Here is a 22,554-nt window from a genome sequence, read left to right on the forward strand (position 1 = left end):
GACTCATAAAGGATCTCCACCCACCTATGTTGGTTAAATGTATTAACTCCAAGATTTGCTGTATCTCAGGAAAAGGAAATGATTTGAAATGCTGCAATCTCAACGACAAAATACCAATCAAAAAAGCACATATCTGTGATTGCACACTACAGTGTCAGAGATCACTTGCTCTACAGTTAAGACTGGTTCTATTTAAACTTTTCATAGAAATATTATAGACAAAATTCATGAAGAAGCCCATATCTCAAACACAGTTAATTTGCACATTTAACTGTCCAAAGTATCCTTCCATCTATATAACCCAGCCATACATTTTTTGGTATGCTGCGTTATCCAGTTCAGTGCCATGGGGTTAAAGCATGCACTGGCACAAAACAAACACTAAATAACTTCCTGTCCAGGATGGGATTACAGTCTGTTAAAGAGCATACTCACTCATACCACACTTAGGGCCAATTAAACATTACTAATCCAACTGACAGCAGTCAATGGTATGTGAGACAGAACCAGGGAACCCAGAAAAATCCATCCATACACAATGTGAAAGTGTAAATTCTAGACTGAAGCGTCCCCATCTGAGATTCAAACCAGGGATTTAAGCGTTGCAAGTTAGCAATGCAAGCTGTCACTCTGCTCTGGTGCAGTCTTCACTATATTTACTGTCTGAAAGCAAGGATCTACTAAATATGAGTTACACATGAATTATATAATTCAGAATAAATAAAACAGGGTATTTTTGTTTGTCACTTCCTAGAAACAGATGTAGAAAAAGACAGATGCCTTAATGTCTTCTTCAAAGTTAGAGACACAGTGTACCTCTCCACTGAAAAAGGTAAATAGCCAAAAATGATTGCTGAAAAAATTTTCAGAGTATCTAGACATGGATAGTGCAGCAGGCAGTTGGGAAATGTATTACTCCAGACATAGAAGACAGGTCAATGATTGTTTTTATAGTCAATTATAGTCTCCATATCCAATATTTTTTTGAAATCGAGGAAAGTAACACATCTAGCACTGTGTATCTCTTGGTTCTGAGGTCATATCAGCAGGAAGCATTACTAACTGTTTGATGCTACAAAGGAAACATTTTATGGCATTTGTTACCTTAGCAAGTCAAAGCTTGACATCATAAGCTGTAGCACCTATGCAGAAGATTACAGATCCAACCAAATCCACAGCAGAAATAGCATTCCATCAGTGGGTAGAGAGATTGTAACTCTGGGATATGGTGAGCATTTTAAAATCAAAAAGGGTAGCTTTGGCAAATTATGCTTTTCATCCTATAGCCTTTGAGGTCTAGCTGTAAAACCTATAACATAAGTATTAATTTGTTCAGTCTCCATTCATTTTTTACTATGTACATAATACTCAGAGTCTTGTGGAGTTAGAGCTTACAGACAGGCAAACAGCTTAAAATACAGAACCACTCTTGAAGAGGAGAACAGTCTATTGCATAATGCACAATCACATATACCCACTGCACACATACCTGCAGGCAAACTTACAAACTCATTAGTTTATCCATTAGCATGTCTGACAAACAGACACCAGAGCAAAATTCCATGTGGGCATAGGGATGACATGCAGACTCTACCACAGGTTCATCCACTAAGAAACAAACTAGAGAACCAAGTTCTATAAAAAAGCTCTGCTTAAAATGAGCCAAAACCTCAGACAGACTAACCTGGTTAACAAATGTAAAATAAATAAATAGCAATGTTGACTAATGCAAGGATTGTGCAGTGCTTGTTCATATGTTTGTAGGTGTTTATTAGGCTAATGACCAGTGGGGCCTTCTTATGCCTAGCCATGCATCCAAAATCTTGACAAGTTCTGGTACCATTGATGAGTGTAAGTAGGGGATTGCGAGATGAAACAGTTTCAAGCAGGGGCCTGGAAAATGAACATTTTTCAGGCGCCTGTGTCCATTAAAGATATAGGTGCCAAACCCAGGATGAATTTTCTGTTCCCCATTCAATTGTCCAAGTTACACTTGAATTCGATTAGGGAGGAAGTCTGCTTCACATACATGGGGAGCCTGTTACAGAGTGGTAGTCTCTGGGATACATATATGTCTCTAAATCAAGTCCTATTTATATCACAGGCATGGTTTAAATCTTTAGAAAGGGTAATTCTAGTGCTGTCTATTCTGTGGATATGCAGGAGGTCTGTTAAAATGGGGTCCAATGATGCCTTGTATGCTAAGTACAGATCTCCCCTCAACAGCCTGTAGTTGATGGAAACAGTGGTAGGGTTTTGATGTGGTGGGCACAGGACTTGTTATTCACAACCTGTATTCTTTTACAGAGGAACCTCTGTGAATGTTCCAGTTGTTGGATGTGCCTGGTTAGGTACATACCAAAGGGGGAATTGTACTCAATGATAAGTCTGGTGAATGCTGAATACAGTGAAGAAAAAATCTCCTGGGCCCTAGATGCCATAACTTTGTTTAAAACTTGCACAGCATAGAATTATTTCCTCACTACCATAGACACACAATGGTCAAAGGCCAGATTAGTGTCTATATGTGTTCCCAAGTCCCTCCCTACTGAGTCGACTATTAGAGGTGTGCCATAAATGTGATCATTTTCAAGGGTGGCTGACTTTTGGCATTTAATTTTAGCCCATGGCTCTGAAACCAGTTATTTATCTGTGTCAGACTTTCGTGGAGAACATTTGTGATGGTGGGTGATTCTATGACTGCTCCCAATTTGCAGTCATCTGCAAATATGGTCAGTTAGAGGGCCTTGATGTTGTCCTTGAACTGAGAAAACAGAGCCAAAAAGGAGCAGTCTCAGGACCAATTCCTTAGGGATTTCACTGGTGACTGGCCTCTTTGTAATGGTGGACTTCCCAGTTATAACTTTCTGGGTTCTGTCTATGAGCCACCTTGTGTCCCCAGAATGGACCCTTTCCAAATCTCATTTATTACTTAATAAACCAAGAAAAGTAGGAACAGAAATTACAGGCAAGACATACACTTTGTGAAGTCCTACACCCACCATGAACATAAGAATTATGCAAAGAATACAGAAAATGTGGGACACTGTGCCTGTTCTACAAGTATGGGTTTCAAATGATATACAGCACCAGGCCAGGGATCCGATGCTGCTGTATAACATCTCAATAAGTATGAGGGGGCACACACTTATGCCTTTTCCTGTTCCAGAAAACACAGGTCAACTCTAGACTACACTGGTAAACTCAAATAACCTATTGCTGCATCGATGCAAGAAAAAAAAGTTGCTCCACTGTCCCTACACCAAGACAGAATCCAGATTGCTCCTTCTGAATCCGGGGTATATATTTAGGATGAAGCCTCCACTTGATGCTGGCTTTCTCAGGGAGGCTGTAGTACATTATTCCATTAAAATGAAACATATCTTCCTGCCCTCAGCTCTTACAATGTGGACCGCTAACCCAATTTGTCAATCTTCAAGTGTATTTCCATTCTTCCTTGCAACAACAAAAAGGGATGTGAATCACAGTTCCCTAAAATATGCAAAACCTTTAGCTTGTGTTGAAGTATAGAATCTATACATATATATATATATATATATATATATATATATATATATATATATATGGATCACCTTTAAAACCTCGAAACCGCGTTTGCCCGACACACTAATGACCGAAACGAAAAGACCGAAAACATAAAACGGCGACAACGCAAAACACCGAAAACCATTACACCAACACACTACATGTAAACAACACAATACACTACATAACATATGCACTATCCCTAACCCAAACCCTAACCCTAAGGTCCGACACTACCGCACACTTACCCTACCTGCACCCTAACCCTAACTCACTTAACCCACCTAACCCACAGTCCCTCACCATCGCACACACCCTACCTAACCCACCCCTAACCCACAGTCCCTCACCATCGCACACACCCTACCTGCACCCTAACTCACTTAACCCACCCCTAACCCACAGTCCCTCACTATCGCACACTTACCTGTCCGCTCCCTAACACTAAATCCCTCACTCGCTCGCACTTACCGAGTCCGTGGGTTCTCACCTTTTCGGTCATCTCGTTTTCGGTATTCTCGTCCGTCAGATTCCGTTTCGGGCAAACGCGATTTCGAGATTTTAAAGGTGACCCATATATATATATATATATATATATATATATATATATATATATATATATATATATATAGTGCCAATACCATATATTAACACTTTATTTTATTGTAAACATTATGTATACATATTGTTCATATAGTTTCACACATTATTTTAAATCTCAATATTTCCCTTTACTTCTACATGTCTTGTAGGTAGACTTAGACATCATTATGATATTAAACTAGCAGTCCCATGAAGTAATGCTCTGAGTCTGTCAGAACTGAATATGACATCACAGCCAGTGTACTGTGTTGTAGTATGTCTGTGTCATGGTTATAGCTGCCTTATGTCTCATTTAGGTGTGATGGTAATAAAAACAATGTAGATTTGCTGAGTACTGGCGGAGTGAAATTACCAACATGCAATTTCCCTACATTTAACCTTTTTGTACTTTTTTTTGCTTCTCACACAATGGTTAACAGAATAAGAATAATTGCCTTCAAAACTGTTACTGTAAGTATATAGTATAGTTAAAGAAGCAAATGCTGACACCATTTTTGTACTGTCTTTGTAATATCTAGAGCAGAATTTCATTGATAACTAAAGCAGCATGTATTGCCTCCAACCTTTTTACCCACCCTGCCAGATCCATACATATCAGGGTGGCTTTATCCCTAAAATCAAACATGGGCACCGAACCTGACCCTTCATCTTCTTCATTTAATACAAGCAGTGTCCAAACTGCTTGTCAAAGCCAGTCACTTTCTGTATCACTCTGCCCATATGAACACCACCGTATCACACCTACAAAAAACAACATATTCTGTAATCACTTACCCTATCGCCCCTTAAGAGATAGGATGAGGGAGCATATCTATCATATGAAGAGAGGTACATTGCACAATGCTCTAGCCAAACATATTACATTAAACAACAATGAACATTATTTTTTATTTAAGGTGCAAGAAGTTATTTCTCCTAATGTAAGGGGAGGTGATATCAGAACCTACACAGAAAGTAAGGAAATGCAATGGATTATTTCATTAAGGGCTGACAAAGGTTTTGGCCTGAATGAGAGAGCCTCTGTAAGACCAAAACTAAAACAACGTAGAAATGTCAAATGAATTGTTATACACTGATTATATACAGATGTATTTATTTTTTTTAATTTATACATAGTTATGTGTTTTTTAATATAATTCAGTTAGTCACAAAATTCTGATCAATATGTTTGTAATTTGATGCCTAGCCATTATCTATCTTTCAGCAGTGCATTTTATGAAGCTTTTATATATTCATTTTTATCTATCATTTTAAACATCATCTATATCTTTAAAAATTATGGGCAGTACCTTGTTTGCTAATTAACCATGAGTATGAGTCATTATCTGCAGGTATATAAGCAAGCAATTAACACTTGGATTTTTGTATGGATCTGATGAAGCTACTTGCGAAAGAGCTTATCCTGTCTTATATTTTTGTATTAAAAGTGGAGATTTTAATTAATTTTTGCATCGTCTGACTTCCTCACTGTCGCTCAGTTCCTGGCTTTATTTGTTATAATAATATTTAATGATCCACTATTACTTGTATGCTTTACATGAATTTGTTGCACTTATTAAATTCTATGTTGTGCATTTTTTTTTATTGTTTACAATATGTACTGTTTGCATGCCACCCAGGCACCGTCTATGACTGGTCATTCTCGGTCAGTGTTTTACTCTTGTAAATAAAGCTTAAATAAATAAATAAATAAGTTTTTTTGAGGCCAATTCTTCTGAGGAAAAACATAGTATACAAGGGTGTAGTGGTTGTCTAGCAGTGGGGTAGAGATGCTAGGACTAACATAAGTTCAGTATTCAGTTGCTGGGGCATGGGGGAGATCTGAGTTTCATTATTATTCTTATTATCATTTCCTATAGCAGTGTTAATGTCATTCCTTTCAAAACACTTTAGGTAGGAAAGGGCATAAACACTTTTCCCAGTAGTATGTTACTTTGCTATGGCAGATAGTTTTCTTTACTTCATTTCTTAGCTAAATGCATTGAGATCTAAGTTTAGGGTTGTTAAAGTTCTTCCAAGTATTCCAGGTGGAATCTCTGAGTTTATTTATTTAACATCTGTTTATCGTGAAAGTCCAACTTGGAACAAAGCCAATTTTCAGTGGAGGCCCAGGGAGAAACACTCCAGATGCGTGTCGTTGTAATGTGGGAGGAAACTGGAGTACCCGGAGATGGGTAAGTGATTACAGCAAATATCAAAAAAGGCATCCTCTACATGTTGAGACAGGTAAATTATTACTACAGATATTAAAAAGGCATCTACATGCTGTGACAGGTAAGTGATTACAACGGATATCAAAAAAGGCATCATCTGCATGTTGAGACACGTAAGTCATTACAACAGATATCAAAAAAGGCATCATCTGCATGCTGAGACAGGTAAGTGATTACAACAGATATCAAAAAAGGCATCATCTGCATGCTGAGACAGGTAAGTGATTACAACAGATATCAAAAAAGGCATCATCTGCATGCTGAGACAGGTAAGTGATTACAGCAGATTTCAAAAAAGGCATCATCTGCATGCTGAGATAGGTGAGTGATTGCAGCAGATTTCAAAAAAGGCATCATGTGCATGCTGAGACAGGTAAGTGATTACAATAGACATCAAAGAGGCATCCCCTGCATGCTGACTTATAATGAAACAAAAGAGAACTAGATTTGTGAACAATGGCAGATTTGTAAAACATGGAAAACAGAAAGCTACTTTATAGGAACTAAAAACTCTCATCAGGTCTACTTTACAGAACAGAATGCATCTTACTAGAGTGGTACTTAATACTGGAGATGGAGAAAAAGCACAGAAATGTTAAATTAATCCAAGTAATTTTTAAAGGAAAATTTCACACCAACTTCATCTAACAGTGGAATTTAAAAAGAATATACATATAAAAATTATTTGTTATAAGTTAATATGGTGCAGATTATTCCATTTAGAATATTTTAACACGAAGTGCACATGAAAAGTGTTACATTTAAGAAATATGGTGGAAACCTATAGCCAGACAGTTCTGATGGCTGCATCTTATAATTCCATGAATCTATACCAGTCGAGACTTAGCATATGTATCCTTAATTTCTGGCAGATACACTTCTTGGTGCATTATTACATGCAATTACTTAGTATTAGAACTCATTGCCTTAATCAGTTATTTTATATTATACCATTAGTATTAGAACTCATTGCCTTAATCAGTTATTTTATATTATACCATTAGTATTAGAACTCATTGCCTTAATCAGTTATTTTATATTATACCATTAGTATTAGAACTCATTGCCTTAATAAGTTATTTTATATTATACCATTAGTATTAGAACGCATTGCCTTAATCAGTTATTTTATATTATACCATTAGTATTAGAACTCATTGCCTTAATCAGTTATTTTATATTATACCATTAGTATTAGAACTCATTGCCTTAATCAGTTATTTTATAACGTTACACATATTAAGTATAAGCCTAGAAGCTTATTTGAGAGTTCTATAAATGAGCCTTGGAATATGGCAAAAGTTCTGTGTAATATATTTATGGTTTATTGGTGATAGAGTATAAAAATAGCTATTTGTGTCTTCCACACTGTCTGTGAATAATAATCATTGTACATTGCATTCAGAGAGTTAAGTATACAAGTATGCACAATGTTATTACCTAACAGGATACTCTCACAGTAATAAATGCTTGCAAAAATCAGACAGATAGAGCTAACTGTAATACTTCCAAGTCAGAGAAAAACTGATTGCTGAAATTTAATAAAAGACAGTATAACTTCCTAAATTCTGGACACACATAGGAAAGACTGTGTGTACTCTTATTTATGAATATGATAACAAAATACTAAGTAAGCAACGGCTCAGGGAATACATCAGTCTGCATGGTTAACCTTACAGCAGTCACCCGTTAATTGCTGAGCTTATTGAATGTATGCTTTGCAGAGTACAAAGAAAAAAAAAAACAATGCACTAAATCGATGCATTCCTTTTTCAAAAAATAATAATAACTTAGTAATGGTGATGAAAAGTGCAAATAGTGAATCTGCAAGTAGAGCTCTGTATGTGAAGGTAATGACCACATGCTCCCAGAGAAGGGAAGAAAATAAAACGAAAAGTGGTTTGCGATAGAAAATATTTTCATGTGGCTTATATCCTAATGTCTCTATTCACACAGCAAGCAGAGTACACTTTGTACCAGTGATTTTTTAATAGAAGTCTTTAACTCATTTAACAGGTTTTATCTGACCTCAGAGATGCTTTTATTATTCATTTAAATTAATATTAACAGTGATGTGGAAATTGTCTTCTTTCTGACAATGCTTTACAGCTAACTTTTTTCTTGTGTAATTGGCTTTACACCATATTAAACAGCAATGTTTTTTTTGAATATATCTACTTTTACCATTTGTACAAACACACTAAGAAGAAAATGAAATGCATCATGTTGTGCTTTAAAATAAACTGGTCTGTTCTATCCCTTCTGTGAGGCCTTACATGGATACAATACACTCTATGTGGGGTGCTGCCATGACCAGCTGAATTGGGTAAATCTTGAGCTGGGGTGCAGGGACTGTAAGAAGCTTAGTGTTAGTACTGAGATTACAAATATGAAACAACAAGCCTGAGAATCATAAAAAAAGAAAAAATGACAAGCACAAGTATGAAAACATATTTCACTAGAGGTACAGCGTTCAGAAACATTTGCTTGTACATCTGTCTTCATAATCTCAAATTTCAAATCATTAAAACTGTTAATGGAAAGCAAATTCACCTTAAGATGTGAATGCAAAGCAAATGCATTTAAAGGTAAATATAAAATATAAACCAGTACTGGTTAGAATTTATAAGCAGCACTTGATACTTAAATGTTAATCTTAGTTTAAAAGTGAAAAAGACTGTAAGATGTCCAGACAAGGGTGCAACTACGACAGAGTGACATTTGGAAGTTAACAGTTCATAGGTTCTTAGGTAAGCACTTGGCTAGCTGCCCTTGCAGGTCATTTGAAGCCCAGACAAGTTCCCTTTTTGTGCTCAAAATAACCTAACCCATTTGCTTATAGACTGGTCTTACCTATCCAATGGTCAATAATCATATATTACCCCTAACGACAAAAGCTCTGTGTGATATTCTTATGATTTTGGGGTGATAATACAGTATAAAAATAGCTAGATCCCTAGACCAAGAATAAGTGGGACCATACCACAGATAATTTGAGAGGACTCCTGCATGGAATAAAGCATTTAGGAGCTGCAATTGCCCATTAGTATTACATGGGGCAGTTTCATGGGTGAATTTTCTGTTCACCATTCATACATAGATCCAAGTTGCAATTGAAAATGAATAAGGGTGAACTTTGTTTTATGTGGATGTAGAGTCTGTTCCACAGCAGTGGCATCCCCAGCAAAATATACCTGTTCCTACTAACCATTCTGTTGATGTTGCAGATGAGGTTTAGATCCATGGACCAAGTAGAATTTAACAGATTTTTAGTAGATTTAATAGATTTTCTCCCTATAGTTGACCTATACATGCACCAGTAATACTTTTCCCAACACACACACACATACACACACACACACACACACACACACACACACACATACACACACACACACACACACACACAAACACAAACACACCATATATATGCATTAAGAAACAAAGCTGGAAGAAATAATTTAATCTGATGTAAATCATGTTTAATTCACATTATATCATATGTTAAAAATACATCTGATGTTTAAAAATGCATTGCTGGTATATACATTCAAACAGCACTGAATATTGTGTACTTGCTTAGCGATATCAGAGGGATTATTCTGTTGCACTACAATTTAGGCCTAAATGTCTAGTGTAATGAATTATTTATTCTATAGCAGGATGTGTAAGTTTGAATTAATGCCAGTATGTGCATTAACTGTACTGTGAAATGAGTTTACTGTGCAGCAACAATGCAGTGTGAAGCTGCTATACACTAAATGGTTGTGCTAAGTGCAAGCACCATACAAAAACAACTATGCAGCACCTATGTTTTTTATTTAAAGATTTCATATTGACTAGTTGAGGATTCATTCATATATCCATGACTGACAGGAGTCTGATAGTGTGTATATCTAATGAAGATGCCACAGATGAGAACAGAGAACTACCATTGTTTTCTAAATCATTTTCAGTTATAATCATGCATATCATATCCAAATACATCCATCCATAACACTTAGTTGTATTCATCAGCATGACTTAACAAACCAAGATTTTGTATTATTATTGATACATTCTATCTGTGCTTGCTTCATCTCATACCTTATATAACCTTATGTAATATAACATAATTTTCTGTAAATAATCTCAAATCTCTCAACCTCTTAGAGAAAGAAATCTGGACAAAGCCATAAATAATGGGGGGGGGGGCAAAGGCCCAAAAATAGGGACCTTTTTTAAATATTGCCCTTACATACTTAGAAAGTTGATAGAATTACATGTTTTGCACTAGCATGAATTTTCTAAAGGGTATGAAGTCTGAAACTCGAATATCTGCCATTATTTTCTGACTTGAGTCCTCAATGACTTGTAATGTTTTGCCAGAAAACCACAATTTTAAGAGAAACAGACCAAAAATATGAAGCAAAAATTTGGATATTCTGTGAAAATCTGTACAGTTGACAGTTATATCTCTGTCCCAATCTTCTCATCCCTCCAATTAAAATATTACCTCTTACTTATCTTATCCTGCTATGTGCCTACTCTGTACTACCTACCTCCCTGTATGGTTTTTGATTTCTCCTTTAATCCTTTTACCCAACCCCTTAAACATTCACTCAATGCTACTTGCTTTATCCACTGTCCTGTCCTTTTGGCCTCACCACTACTGACATCCCCTGTTTTTCATCCCTTTGTAAATTCCCCTTAAAACCTCCATCCCATTAGTAGCATCTCCCTCCTCTTCCCCCACATACCACCTGCCATTCTTTGTCTATGCCAAAGAGGCATTACACCCATCCTTCTTTCCTTAACCTCACTATTATATAGTCTTCTCAATGATGCTTTCCTTGCCTGGCATTCTTTTTACACTATTTTACATCCCTACCACATATGAATATTGTCTACTTCTTAAAAGGTACTAATATTGCATTAACAACAATTAATAGCTTTGCAACAGAACAATGGGTTTTGAGGGTACACGTTACAAAATGCTTGATTGTCAAGATATACAAGTTATTGAATGGCTGTTGACTTTGCAGAGGGACTTGATAACAAGTAAATTGACTTCAGTGGCAGATGACTTTGAAAAAGAAAGTTCTGAGAAAACTAATGTGTGGAGTAATAAGCTGTTAAGAAGCATGAAAAGAAGTATTTTCTCATACTTAAGTAATAATACTTACTTCTATGCCTTCTCAATATGTATCTTTCATAACGCAGTTATTGAAAGTATAACACGTATAAAAGTATGTTCATGTTTATATTTTGGATTGAGTCCAAGTATCAGAGGGTCTTATTGCAATGTTAAATCATCATACAAGATAATTTTAACGCGAGTACGTAGAGAAAGTGCATAACTGTGCAAGGATAGCGTAGCAAGACGCTACTTGGGTTAAGTGAATGGAAACAAAGAGGATAAGAAGGCCATGAATAAGAGATGGCTAGAAAACTGCAAATAATAAATCACTTTCCTTCTTAAGAATTATTTGTATTTCAGTTTTGTTTGCATAAATATATTTCTGTACAACAGAGGGAATGCTTCAGTTTGAATCACTTATTTCTCAATGTGTGCTTTTGTAGGATACAAAGATAAACCGCTAAGGCTGGCATTATATAACTGATATAATGAAAACATTTGCTTTATGCTTGTTACGTGTTAAAACAAAATACACTAATGTTTAGTAATCAGCAAGACGACTTTTCTAAACAGCAAGTTAAGGTACCATACAAGGCTGGAAAATGCAGATACTGCAGTAAACAATAAACATGCATGATTACTGGAAGCTTAATTACTTTAGGGATTAAATACCATGAAGGAGTGTCACAGCCCAGCTAGCTACCTGAAAGTAGAGACCTGTTTACAGGCAATCCCTGCCAGCTACTGCACAAATACAGAATAAGGCTACATGGACCAAGTATTACCTAGTCATTCTGTGTTCTCATGCTGATTTTAATTACAAACTGTTGCACAAACATTCCTTTTGAATCTTTCTCACACATCAACCATTTAGTTACCCACAGTTTACTACTTCATAAATATGAATAATGGACTTTCAGACATCAACAGTACTTTTTAAGAGGATTTTGCCTTTCGACATTACCACTATGAAAATATAAATTAAGCACTCTTAAAAACAAAAAAACTGTAAATAATGTTTTACCTGAAAGAACTACTGATGAATGAATTAATAAATCATTTCTGTAGCAAATGTTAGTTGATATGTAATAAAATATATTTGTGTTTAAGAAGTAGTTATTTATATCCTACATGTTTTTAACATGGAAAGATTGCAGGTGAGCAGTGGTGCCTCGGGGAACACATTTTAAAGAAATATTTCCCAGTGGAATTTATCGTGTCTGTCTGTACACCATCCTCACTGATGAGAGATGATTTAGTAGCAACTAGATTTTGTTTACAGAGTTGCTTCTCCATTCGCTACTGTTATTTTATGCTATTAAAAGTAACTAGTGTTGTACCCACTGATGGACTAAAAGTAAATACAACTTAGGATGCCATTGTTTTTTCTGCAACCAGTTAAATGCATTGAAAACTGCATGGCATGATTCTTTATTACATGTTATGACTGTGTAGTTTGCTATAATAGCACCTTGTTATGTACTGCTGTCAATTATATTTACAATGCACACTGTAACTTTATATATACCACCTCTGTAACTTGTTCTGCTATATTGTCCTAGCCAAGTCTGTCAATGCATTATTTTTTTAGCTCATACTGCCAAACTGGTACACTTATACATTCGGCAATTGTGAATATCAAAGATGCAATCCACTGAAAGGTTCAGATGATATAATAGTCCATAAAACCAAATGTATGCTTATTTTGTATGTAATTTGAGCTCTGGGTATGTTTCAAAAATACAATTGACAATTTAGCTATTTTATTTCCTTTCATACAAGCATACATATATCATTAGTGATTGGAAATTAAATGTTGAAAAAAATCACATACTTTATGAAATATTCTTAATAGTATTTAGATTCAAAATGAGCTATGAATATCAATGAAACTGATAAAAAAAGAATATAAAGTTGCCAGCATTCTGCAAAATAGCACCCACATACAGGCTGGGAAACTTGCAATGACTGGTTTTATAACAAAATGAATGCTGACAATCATATCAAAGTAAATTTTTCTATTTGTTCAAATATGCACTGTGTTTTTTCCCCTTTTACTATGTTAGCATCATGGATTGAAGAAAGAAATTCATTTACCAACCCATCTTAAGAGCAATAAGAGTCAGTGGTTTAAGACCCACCTATCACAAAGTACTCTAATGGAATGCCCTAGTAAATGGGGCAGATGTGTGACTGACTGAGCATTCTCTGGTTACGTATTGGAAGACAAAAAGGCTCTCTCTGTATGATGCATTAGAATTCATAGCCTTGTAACCAAACAATGCAGAAAAAAGGACTGTTACACTCCTGAATGTTTGTCTTTCAGATTAGTTGTTAGTAATCGTTCAGATGGTGGTCAAAATCTTTATGACACTTGTTTATGAAAAGCAGTAAGCATTTCTACTGTTCTGGCCAGATGTCCTCCATTCACTGTATTATCCTAAACTGCTGACTGATGAGGGTCTAATTTGTATAACTGCATATACCCAGTTATGAAATAAGTAACTACTAACATTTAAGCGAGTTCACCACTAATCCAGGTAAATATATGCACACACATATATGTGTGTGTGTGTGTGTGTGTGTGTGTGTGTGTGTGTGTGTGTGTGTGTGTGTATATATATATATATATATATATATATATATATATATATATACATATATATTTATATACACTTTTTCAGGCAGAAGATGGTGTGTCATTACAAGAGCACAACACAGATATTACTTTACAGGGATTACAACTACATATCAGAATTTTTTAAAGTAAATGGAACACAAGTTTATAACAGCAACAACAGTCTTCTTTAAAAAAGTTGCAGTTCACTGAAATATTTAACTGGTGCATGTGACTTAGCAAACTGCCTTTAAACTACCATTTAATTTAAAGGTCTATTTACACAATGGCCAAATATATCATTCTTCTTTCATTTTGGGCAAAGCGCCTTTGGGATTGCATATACTCTGGCTGACCCCGGGATTGAGTTTATTTGTCCGCAGTTGTATACAACAGCTCATTTGCTAATTTCTTGTCATGTTGTCATGTTTTAGTATTGTGCATCTGCAACACTACCAGGGTGACTTTGCATCAGGAGAGGATATAGCAGCTTCATATGGCTGTTAGTGAGCTACGAATGAACTGCTTTGTAGACCCATGGTACATGGCTTGAATCCTTCCAGCTTCATTTGCCTTACCCTATGTGTGACTCTAAGTAAGTCACTTAACTACACAGTGCTACTGGGTCACTCTTGAAAAGGGAATCTTTGTACAGTGGACACACCTGATAATCAGAAAAGCAAAAAAAAAAAAATCATTGTAGCCAAAGAAAAAAAAAAGCATGTACTGGTTAAGAATTACTGTCGTTATTTAAAGAGGAACACTGCAAATCAGTTACACAGTAACATATTCCTATAGTCATTCCCTGACCCTTTGTACATTTTTTGCTCCAGCTACACCTGTGTGAAATATGTTGAAGTGACACAGTTCAATAGTTGTTGCTGAATTAAAAAAAAACATTGCAACATTGTGGGCTTTAGGTATTTCTGCAATAATATTGTACAGTAGTATCTCAGATGTGGAAATGCGATTTTAGACTTTTTTTATTTTTAAGTGTGCATGCCTATATATTTTTCCTGATTAACTCAAAAAGCTAACATATTAGTGATAACTGATATTGCAGAAAATCTGGCTTCCTCCTTTACTCTGTAGAAACAGCATCAATAAGAAAAGTTTGTGCATCACTACCTTCATCTCTCGCTGTGACTGTCAAAGCAGCACTGTGCCACATTCAGATGTTTGCTGTTATCTGGCTTCCTTAAAAGAAACAATGACTGGGGAAGAAAATGTTCAAACAAAAAGATCAGGATTGAGAAAATGGTTCTGAGATGTGACAAACTAATACACATATCTCAGCAGGTGGTGAGGTAAAGTGACTGAGAGTGGTGAGAGATATTTTTTCTTAATATAATTGTCATTTCTGCTGCTTGTAGAAAGAAAGATGTATTCCAGAGCATATTTTTTTATCTGTCTTTAACTTACTTTATTCAACATTTGAATTGATGAAGAAGATGCTAACATCTGCTTTTAGACAGATCAGATGCATGTTTAGGATGTTATTCACAGGAATAGCCTAGCTATACTTCCTACCTTAAGCAAATCTGATTTATATATACATATATATATATATACAGTCTGCATGTCCTCCTATATATATATATATATATATATATATATATATATATATATATATATACATATACATATATACATATACATATATATACATATACATATATATACATATACATATATATATATACATATATATATATATATATATATATATATATATATATATATATATACACACACATATATATATATATATATATATATATATATATATACACATATATATATATATATATATATATATATATATATATATATATATATATATACACATATATATATATATATATATATATATATATATATACACACACACAATATATGTATCTATATACCTAGAGCTATATCTATTTATCTATATCTGTATCTATCTATATATATATATATATATATATATATAGAGAGAGAGAGAGAGAGAGACATTAAGAGTTTTAAAACACACAATGTTTTGTGATAAATTGATGGGGAAGGGTCTTAAAACAGACATAGACACAACAAAAATAATTCTACAAGTTTTAAAGCGGATTGCTCCTACTTTATTTAGCTCCAGAATACCTAAATATATTACTATTGAGATCCTTTTGCAGGAAAATAAGATAGCATACCTCTCAACTATCCAGATTCTCATAGAATGTCCAGCTCTGTCCTTTATATTTCTGGTTTGTTTCTTATAAAGTTGGTTGTTTTCTGGTAAATCCCTGAAAGGCTGACGTTACTATATAATGACATACATTTTAGTTTCAGACTTCATATTCTTCATATAATTGAGGAAATAAATGCTAACACAAGTCTTGTTATTCTACTAACTTTTAGTTTATAAGAAGCATTTAAAACCTGTTCCAATTTTGGGGCATTCCTCTCATTATTTTAGGCTTTGTCTACATTTCTTGCAGTGAGAGGTTGAGATGTATGCACGATAGTATGCATAAATAGTACAAATACACAGATATGAATACAATTTAGTATGAATAATCTTGCCAGCAATGATTTTATTTTCCAGAATAGATGTATGCTGTAATACTCTTACTAAGACACTCGAATGACTGACTGCTTAGACATCAGAGAGCCATTTTAGCTTTCCCCACATGCATTCATATGCCTAGGTCCTACTTGGTACTAGTAGTCATAACCACGATGAAGTATCATAATTAATCACTGTGTATCTTGTTGCAGCCGGCTGTACATCGCACCTGTGCGGTGCTTAAACTTTGTCTTCCATCACTCGCGCTACTGTCAGTGGACGGAGCCATGCAAAATAATATGTTCCTGTACTTTGTGGCAATATCTTTATGGAAAAAATCTGGGCAAAGCCTAATATAATAGAGGGACAAAGGTCCCCCAATAGGGGCAGATTTTAAATACTAATCTTATAAGCTTAGCAAAGTTGCTAGAATAAAAGGATTCGTGTTAGCTTACATTTTCTGAATGATATGAAATTTGAAACTCAAATATATGTAATTATTTACCGACTTCAATCCTCAGCAATTTTCTACAAAACCACAAATTTTACGAGGGACAGATCACAAATAAAAGGCAAAAATCTAGACATTTGAAATGTTTGATTCATGGCCCACGTTGTATCTCATTCCCTATGTTGCTTCTTGCTGTACAGCCCCAGACACACTCAGATTAATCACATGAAAGGAAATCGAAATTGTATTCTGCAAACACAAATTATGTCAAAAAAACAGCAGAATTTCAAGTCTGTGTAAAATAATTGATTTTGTAAAAATCAATCTACCGGCAATATGCACTTAAACAATGTTATCCGGTCAAGAACATTAGAGGTTGCACCCACTGTAATTCGTTTATTTAGTTATTGCATTTACAAAACAAATTATGGACAGACATCTACTACAGATATGTGAAGCACAGAAATAGAGTCAAAGTTAAAAGTAAATAAATCACCACAGGCTTTCAAGATCACTGTTTCATTATTTATTCTTCTCAAGTCAGCTTTCAGCAATAAAGTAACAAGACTGAATATATGAGAAATCAAATCATCGACTTATTTCTAATGCTTTTCCTTCCAGTTTTATCACTGCACACCTTTCCTCTCACCAAGTCAACTTTGTGCCACTTCACCTAATACACTGGATCCTATGTACACGTTTTAATCAGTACACATCATACTGTACAATAAAACATACCTCTCAGCTGTACAGATTTCCGCAGAATATCCAGATTTTGGCCTCATATTTTTGGTTCGTTATTTATAAAATTGTGGTTTTCCGGCAAATTAGTGGCAAATCATTAAACACTGAAGATGGAAAATAATGACAGATATTTGAGTTTCAGACTTCATATCCTTCAGAAAATCCATACTAATGCAAAACCTGCTATTCTATAAACTTTTGAAATTTTGTGAGAGCAATATTTTAACAAATGCCCCTATTTTTGGGCCTTTGTCAGACTTTTATTTATGGTTTTGTCCAGAGTTCTTGCTCTAAGAGGTTGAGAGGTATGCAATAAGAAACCAATAGATAAAAAAAGCACATCACTAAACTGAAACAAAGTAATCACAGAAAGACAATCCTACATCCCCCGTTTCCTTGCTGTCTTTCTATTTCTTGTTATATCTCACTTGCAAGTGTTTTAAACCCAAGATACTTGATAATGCAAGCCATCAGTTTTCCTGGTCAGTAAACGTAGACACAAATTATTATTAGGTTACCTGAACATTTTCATTAAAACATGCAGGTTGTTGGAGTTTCAGAGTACTACATGTGTTTAACCTTTATTTACAAACTTCTGGAGTTGCTAAACAGAATGGATAGCCTTACCTACAGGCACAGACGGGAGCATGGAAGGAAACAGCAATAACATGTTAAATGCTGAAATAACTGAACTCTTCTTTTCATGCAGGCTACCAATTTCACCCTTTAATTTAAAAGTAATTAGAGACTGTATTTTTTTTTAGATTTTCGTAATTGATATTTGCAGAATGTCTTCCTATAGAAACAAAATCTGCTTGAAATTTGATTTCTTCCTATATTGTGTTGAACTTTTCATTTTTAAAACGTTCCCGTTTCAGGTGACAGCACATTACTCGCCCTGAGCTGTAACCAATAAATCCACAGCAGGTGCACAGAGCAACAGGTAGGTGCAGTTCTCCTGGATGGCTAAGTGTGCTTACCTTAGTGTACTTGACTTCAAGATTTTTGATAGGGTGAGGGAGGGGAGGCATTTTTTTCAGCGGCTGTCCATTCTCTGTAGTCCCGTTTTCGGCCATAGTGTAGTTAGTTATGACGAGTGACAGTTGTGCCGGTATAAAAGAAGAAGAAGAAGAATTCCGGGCTGAACAGCAAGTTGCTAATGGCAGTACGAGCGCTTTCTAGTGCCTTTAAAAGCTTAAGAGCCAAGAGAGTTTTGAGCTCGTCTATGATTGGAGGAAAGTGGAGAATGGAATGACCCCGCCCACTTGAATACTTACCTCCGATTGGATGTTTATCTCCTCCCCGAAGAGCCGCACCCACTCTCCTTGCCTACCACTATCTGTACGATTTTGGAATCAAAATAGTACTTTCAGTGACAGTATCATTTGTTATTTAACCTTCCCAAAGCTACACTTTTCCAAACACAATGGAACCCGATCTTTGGAAATTGGTATCAAAAGGAACTGCTGAAACAACCATGTACTTTCAGAGCAAACAGCAGAGTAAATCGCTGTCTAAATTGTTTAAGGCATACGTATTCAGAAGAGCAGGCAGATATTTGAAGAGACAACAGATGTATTATTAAAAAATATGTGGTTTATTAAGCAGTGGCTTTTGTTTTTATATGGGCCTGTAGATGTCTCTAGTTTCGGCAAATTCACGGATTTAAACACAAGTTTTTGTTGGTAGTGCTGGTTAGTGAGGGAAAGTGGAGCAGGGTGGTAAAAAACTGGACATCAATACTTCGAAGAAGTGTACCAGTCGATTAAAGCAAGCACGTCACTGCATGCGAGCCTTAGTATAACATGAGTACTTTTTCTGTTGAGTAATGAAAGGATCAGCTGTAGTTTTGGAGATGGATGTGGAGTGTCAGAACTATTCTGCCTGACAACTTGTGCACAGCTATGTTTGTAGTAAATGGCGGCAGATTCTGAGAAGTATCACTATTAAGGTTGGGTGGGACTTATATTCAGGAAACTATTTTGTTCCTTCCTTGTTTATCAGTTTTTCCATAAGCAAGTTTGAAATGTCATCAGTTATTCGGATTTTTTAGACCAAGCTGCGTCACGACACAGATGACGTACAGGATTTCATTTACGGAGATGTTGCTACTTTTTAATTGCCTACCTGTGTTTCTACCTGTCCCTGTAATCTCACAGGCCTAAGAAACAAGATGATTTTTTTTTTGTGATGTATGTTACTTGTCTGGCAGTGCAGCCGAAGTAGTGAAATTGTTTACGGGCAGGATATGAAGTGATGGTTTAGGAGTAGTATTACTATTTTGGGTTTGATTTCATCGAGCCTACAACACGTTTTGTGTACTTCCAGTTCACACCCGTACCTCCTTACGGCGTCCAGAAATTTTTGGGGTCTGGCTTTTTAGCAGATAGCAATAGAATTAGAAAGGGCAAGGATTTTTTTAACAAAATGACACCAATATTGTTAGTTTAGGATGTCCTGTAGTGGAAAAATTACTCTTTTGCCGCTTATTTATATTTTCATATTTATGTTCATATTTTCATAACCGAGAAACCCACATTTTAATGACGTGTGTGATGTGAAACACCAAGGTGGGAGACGGGGCAATTCACTGAAAATGTTGGTTTATATCACCCTACTGGAACTATTGCTAGTTGTTTGTTAGTAATTATGAAAATAAGCAATATTTCCATATGTACTTAATAGTTCAAAAACCAAGTGACATACAAACTGTTGCCTGACATAAGGTGAAACCTTAAATGTTGTTGAAGAAAACTGTATTTGATATTTGCACTGTAAGTTTAACAGTTTGAGAGATATCAAGTATTATCTATATTCCTAATTATACAGTTAAGCATGTGGTTTCATATTTCTGTAAATATCTCAATAAACATGCACTTACAGGGATTTCTTGTTATTATGTGAAAGCTTATGTCTGGTTAGCAAAAATGTTGTAGCAATATATGTCTAGATTGTATAGTTTTTTTCAAGATATGCAAATTTGTTTGAGAAGATTTAGAAAAAATATATAATGTGGGGTTTTTATGCATTATAATATATTCCAGTATATATAGAAAAGAATATGACTGCACTGACCGTTGTCACTGTAAGAAATTCTTCTTCCTGATAACATTGCTAATGGTACAATTTTAATAGCTTATATTGTTCACAAAATATTTACATGTGTTTATCTTATGATTTTTTAAGTTTATTTTTTCGGAAAATGCTCTGGAATGCAAAATGGGCAGGCTGTTAGAGGTGTGACATTCCACACCACATTGCTGTTACATAATGACATCAGGCAGTTGCTGCAGAAAAGGCACTTATAATTAATTGATTTCACAGAAAGAAAAAAAGGTCAGAAAATATAATGCTTCTGTGTCCAAGGCAGTGTCATATGGGATAGTTTATTTTTTGTGATTCCAGTCAGTGCTACTAGTGGCTACAACTGCAGTTGTCCTTGAGAAGTCAGCAGGTACAAACATAAGGAAAGATAATTAGCAAATTGACATTAAGATTTGCATTTCATCTAAACCCTCTGCAAAAATAGTAAGCAAAGGTGTGCAATCAACAAAATTAGAAGATATTAGTAACAAAACACAAACTAAATGCTGCAGTACTGAATGCTTTCTGAATGGTTATTACAAATATTTATGCATGGCATAGATTTAGGTGCTGGTGGTTTTATATGATGCTTACCCAAGTCTGTACATCAAACAGAGCAGTAATGAAACACCTACATAGGTAGATTGCATCACTAAGGGAAGTTATTTAAATTATAAACCTGCAGTTGCAACACAAATGCACATTCATTACTTTCCACAGCAGTTCAAAGTTCAGACTGTTTATATTTTAACCTTGTTAACCCTTGACATAAAGAGAGGTGATGCTGATTACATCTGCCTTGGAAAGTAACTTTTGTATTGCAAATGTATTTGTCTCACTGTATGTTAAAACAAATAAAAACAAGCCTCTACCTTGCTGTCCTCTTACATGCAGGTAGTCTAAAATATAAATTTATAATCATGCAGTCATAAGGAGAGATGAGCATTAAAGGGAATTTCTGTTCTGGCAATTAATTCTAAATCTTGGTTGTCCATAGGAAGTCTTCTTGGGATGAGGGCATTTTTTTCATGAGCCAAGAAATTAAGGGACATTTTTAAAAACAAATAGTACAAGTAAGGACCAACCAGAATATTTGTTGGAGGGCTTACAGCTTCTGTTAAATATCTCGGTGCTTTGCTGGTAGACACAGTTGTGTTATTCTGGGGCCTCTAGAATCCACTAGGATTTTGATATTCTGTGGTACATTTTAGAAAACCTGTCCAATCTTTTGATGCACTTGTCATCACTGGACTTATGAATATTTCAAAAAAGTGGAGCCAGTCACTGACATCCACAAACTGCCCCCAGCCACCAATTATAGCCATTTTACTGATGCCAAATTAAATCTAATTTTTTTTTATAAAATGAAATCTGATTTACAATAAGCACATAAGCTAATGATAGATACCAATATCTGCTACTTACATTCAGAGCATTCATGTGTACAGTTTTCAGCATGGCTCTTTAAATATTACACAACTCTTGCAAAGACAAACACAAATAAAACAGTACTCATGTTTCCATATAGTTGATGCTTACCTGTTCCAGAAACTCTGACTTACTTGAGCTCAGACAAGTTTTCAACCAAAATATTGGGATAAATTACCTTTCCAATGTACAAATTGTTTCAGGTAACACTAC

General features: G+C 35.2%; 1 protein-coding gene across 1 annotated transcript in view; it reads right to left on the minus strand.

Annotated features, from left to right (window-relative positions):
- ALDH1A3 (aldehyde dehydrogenase 1 family member A3) overlaps positions 1-18,987 on the minus strand; it is a 567,347-nt gene extending 548,360 nt beyond the window's left edge. Inside the window, exon 1 of the mRNA XM_044078687.1 lies at positions 18,810-18,987. Coding sequence (XP_043934622.1) covers positions 18,810-18,905 — 96 coding nt within the window. The 5' untranslated portion in view covers positions 18,906-18,987. The remainder of the gene's footprint in view (positions 1-18,809) is intronic.
- Positions 18,988-22,554: the final 3,567 nt, after the last annotated feature.

This window comes from Protopterus annectens, chromosome 7.part1, assembly GCF_019279795.1.
Source record: "Protopterus annectens isolate FY-2018-M chromosome 7.part1, PAN1.0, whole genome shotgun sequence".
Lineage (NCBI taxonomy): Eukaryota > Metazoa > Chordata > Ceratodontiformes > Protopteridae > Protopterus > Protopterus annectens.